General features: G+C 40.5%; 1 protein-coding gene across 2 annotated transcripts in view; it reads right to left on the reverse strand.

Moving 5' to 3' along the window:
• Nucleotides 1–217: 217 nt before the first annotated feature.
• LOC105121696 (cell division cycle protein 48 homolog) overlaps nt 218–4,047 on the reverse strand; it is a 4,885-nt gene continuing 1,055 nt past the window's right edge. Inside the window, exons 3-9 of one of the 2 annotated variants that reach the window (XM_011020431.1) lie at nt 3,823–4,045; nt 2,269–3,035; nt 1,956–2,177; nt 1,810–1,881; nt 1,432–1,713; nt 863–1,222; nt 218–760 (exon numbers count right to left, since the gene is read on the reverse strand). In XM_011020431.1, coding sequence (XP_011018733.1) covers nt 470–760; nt 863–1,222; nt 1,432–1,713; nt 1,810–1,881; nt 1,956–2,177; nt 2,269–3,035; nt 3,823–4,045 — 2,217 coding nt within the window. In that variant the 3' untranslated portion in view covers nt 218–469. Of the gene's footprint in view, nt 761–862; nt 1,223–1,431; nt 1,714–1,809; nt 1,882–1,955; nt 2,178–2,268; nt 3,036–3,822 lie in introns of both variants that reach the window. The other variant, XM_011020430.1, reaches the window with a different exon arrangement.

The raw sequence follows: 4,047 nt of genomic DNA on the forward strand, positions 1-4,047 counted from the left end.
TGCGAATTGGTTAGGATCTGCCCTCAACATTATTTAATATAATTTAGTATTTAAAAAGTAGAGAAATATTTTGATCAGAAATTGAAAATTTGAAGTTGAAGTCCACAATAGACATTACTTCTAAAGACAAATCGCATAACTCAGGACCTTACGAGTAGATGACATGGTTCAATGTTCATAAACTCCCGAGCTGCAAATAGCACGATAATCTTTAAGATAAATTGGAAAGTCAATTTGCCATTGAGATGTAACTTTAATTTCGGATGGTTGCCAATTATAATCTTACAAAACAAGATAAAAAGTTCATTCGACTTGAAAGGGCCGAAAAGAAATCTTCAAGTGACCGAGTCACAAGGCCACCTTTGGACCCAATAAAAAATTCCGAAGGAACTTTAAGAAAACATACATCGATTTAACCTAATACACATATTAGGGCCCAAATCTACAAGACATACAACTTTAAGGTAACTTAGCTATAAAGGTCATCTTCATCAGCCCCGCCAGCAGAAGCTGCAAACGGATCGGATCCAGTTGCCCCGGCGCTAGCTTCAGCAAACCTGAATTCAGATCCAAACCCTCTTGACTGTTGCAGTGTTTGAGCAAACGCCTGATACTTGCGGATGTCAGCATCACTAACACTCCGACGGGCATATTTCATGGATTCCTCAAAGTGTGATGCCTTGATCTCTGCCACCTCATCCTCAACATCTTCCTCCATAGCCTCAGGGTTCTCGCTTCGCCTCCTCTCCCTCTCGATATCCTACAAGAGACAGATCCCAAATAAATCTCAGTGTAACAGGACAGCTAGTTAAAACATGATAAGAGAATAATAGTAGTAGCAGTAAACAAATCTGAAGCATACTTTCTCAATGTTCTCTCTTATGGCATATTTGCAGGCACGCTGGCATATTTCTGTAATATCAGCACCACTGAAACCCTGTGTATACTTGGCGAGTGCTCTGAGGTCAACATCTTTAGAGACTGGTGATTTCCTCAAGCAAGATTTGTAAATCTGAAAGCGAGACTCCTCGTCAGGAAGAGGGATATAGATCAACTGATCAAGACGCCCTGGACGCAATAGGGCAGGGTCTATGATGTCAGGTCTGTTAGTTGCCCCAATTATGAAAACAGTTTTCTTTGCAGACATGCCATCCATCTCTGTCAGAAGCTGGTTCAAAACTCTATCAGCAGCACCCCCCGCATCTCCCACACTGCTTCCTCTCTGCAAGTGTGACATGGCACAGTGTAAGCAAGAAGCAAAAAAAATACATCTGACTTGTTGGATTATACACACATCCCTAATGAAACAACACATCCATAATGATTGACATCTCCAACGACTAGAATCACTGAATAGTTGTCACACGCCATATGATCACCATGTTCTAGAAAAGGGTAAAATTCATATGCACTCTAAAGAAGTGAATGAACCTGAGTTGCAATTGAGTCAAGTTCATCAAAGAACAAGACACAAGGAGCAGATTGGCGAGCTTTGTCAAAAATTTCTCGTACATTGGCCTCACTCTCACCAAACCACATTGTAAGCAATTCAGGACCCTTGACGCTGATGAAGTTTGCCTGGCATTCATTGGCAATAGCTTTAGCCAGAAGAGTTTTTCCACATCCAGGGGGACCGTAGAACAGAACTCCCTTTGATGGTGACATTCCAAACTTCTCAAATTTCTCTGGGTGCTCCACTGGATATTGAACGGTCTAAATAAGACAGTGCAATGGTTACATTAACATTCAAATAGAAAACAAAAAACATTTACAAAAACAAATACAACACTTTAGAAAAACAGCAATTACCTCCTGCAGCTCTCTCTTAACAGTCTCAAGACCACCAATATCTTCCCAACTAACATTAGGAACTTCGACAACCTGATCATAAATTGCTAGTCAGAGTCATAAAAACAAAAGATGCCCATAACAAACAACTAAGGGTCAAGACTTACTGTTTCACGCAAAGCAGATGGGTTGCTTGTTCCAAGAGCAGTCTTGAAGTGTTCATCAGTCACTGCCATGGAGTTGAGTATCTCAGCATCTATTGTCTCATCTTCCAAATCAATCACATCCATCTTTTCTCTGATGCATTGAAGTGCAGCCTCAGTGCAAAGCGCTGCTAAATCAGCACCAACATAACCATGGGTATCCTTGGCAATTCTTTCCAAATCAACCTGCATACAAACACAGAATTTAAATTAAATAAATGGAGCAGCAAAACAGAAAAGGAACGTGTGAAATTCAGTTACTGTGTTTGTTATTTACATCTTCAGCAAGCCTCATGTTCTTGGTATGAATACGAAGAACCTCAAGGCGCCCAACTTCATCTGGAACACCGATATCGATTTCCCTATCAAATCTGCCAAACCTCCTCAGAGCAGGGTCAATGCTATTGGGTCGATTTGTAGCCCCCATGACAATAACATGTGCCCGGGATTTTAGTCCATCCATGAGTGTCAAGAGCTGGGATACAATCCTCCTCTCAACCTCTCCGTTTGTCTTCTCTCGCTTTGGAGCAATCGAATCAATTTCGTCGATAAATATAATCGAAGGTGCATTCTTCTCCGCTTCCTCAAACGCTTTTCTGAGATTGCTCTCGCTCTCTCCAGCCAATTTTGACATGATTTCAGGTCCATTAATACAGAAGAAGAAAGCACCAGTTTCATTAGCCACTGCTCGGGCAATAAGAGTCTTCCCAGAACCAGGAGGTCCATACAGCAGAATACCTTTCGGTGGTTTCACACCAATTGATTTGAATAGTTGTGGGTGTCTCAATGGAAGCTCCACTAACTCCCGAATCTGAGCCATTTGTTTTCTAACACCACCAACATCATCATAACCAACTTCATCTAATCTATTCTCATCCTCCCTTCTCACAGGCTCTCCCTCACAGAAGATCTCTGTGTCTGGAGCGACCACACAGTACTCCGGTGGATCAGTTTCAATAACTTTGAACTCCACACTTCTCATTCCCCCTCTTACAAGGAAGAGATCACCCTTCCTCACTGGGCGATATGCCTCCAGGAAATAAGCTGCATCGTGCACACAAAAAGAAATTAACAAGAAATCAAATGTAGGATATCATAACTATAAAACAAAAGGCAGGGAATTGCAAGAACCATGTTTAGAGTTTCCACCAAAGAACCAACAAGGGTTATCTTTTCTTGCATAAAAACTTATGTTACGAGGATAGAGTAATCATAAGAACATAGACAATGATATTGCTGTGCTTCAAAAAAATCTAAGAACTTCCACAGTAACAATCATGTATCACAATTGACCAGTAAGAGCCAGCTGTATAAATCATTAACTACTAGATGTCCACACGCATATATTAAGCAGTACTGCTTCACACTATTGCTAAGATAGCAGCACATTTATCATAAATAAATCAGTAGAACAAGGCAACCCCCAACTTCTTTCATGAATTATAGCTATCATCTCACAAATGCAAAATAGAAACAATAAAGGTACGTTGACACAGGAACACAAAAAGGATTCTTAGCACCAATGGGATAGGGGAATGCCAAAAATAAAGCAGAGACAAGTCAATGAGATAGTTTCTTTTAAGTATAGTGTACAGATTTTGCATAGCAATTAAAACCTAAGAAGGAAGAAAGGTAGCAACGTCCGGAACCAACTCAAAATTAATAGGGTGAGAAATTGTTTTGAAAACATGACACTTTCCCTATCAAATTCAAAATGAAGAACTTAGAAGTCTTATGTAAAAATCATCACTAAGGACTAACTGTAGTATTAGTAGTATGACAGATTAATTTCTGATACTGGCTTGGAATAATAGGTTTAGAATAAGCTCACGCTTCAAGTAGGCATCAAAGAGATTGCCAGTGACCCCTTCAATTGTGTCATCTATGGGCAGGATGTGCACACGTTTTCCATACTTGACATCAGGACACTGGTGTACAGACACCACATCTCCAAGCCTAACCCTCAGGTTCGACCTCACAACCTTGTTCATCCTGATCTTTGGTTCATCGCATGAGTCATCAGCGAGGGCAATACAAATAGTATCTTTCCTTTTCT

This window comes from Populus euphratica, unplaced genomic scaffold (assembly GCF_000495115.2).
Source record: "Populus euphratica unplaced genomic scaffold, PopEup_1.0 scaffold46.1, whole genome shotgun sequence".
In the NCBI taxonomy this organism is placed as follows: Eukaryota; Viridiplantae; Streptophyta; class Magnoliopsida; order Malpighiales; family Salicaceae; genus Populus; species Populus euphratica.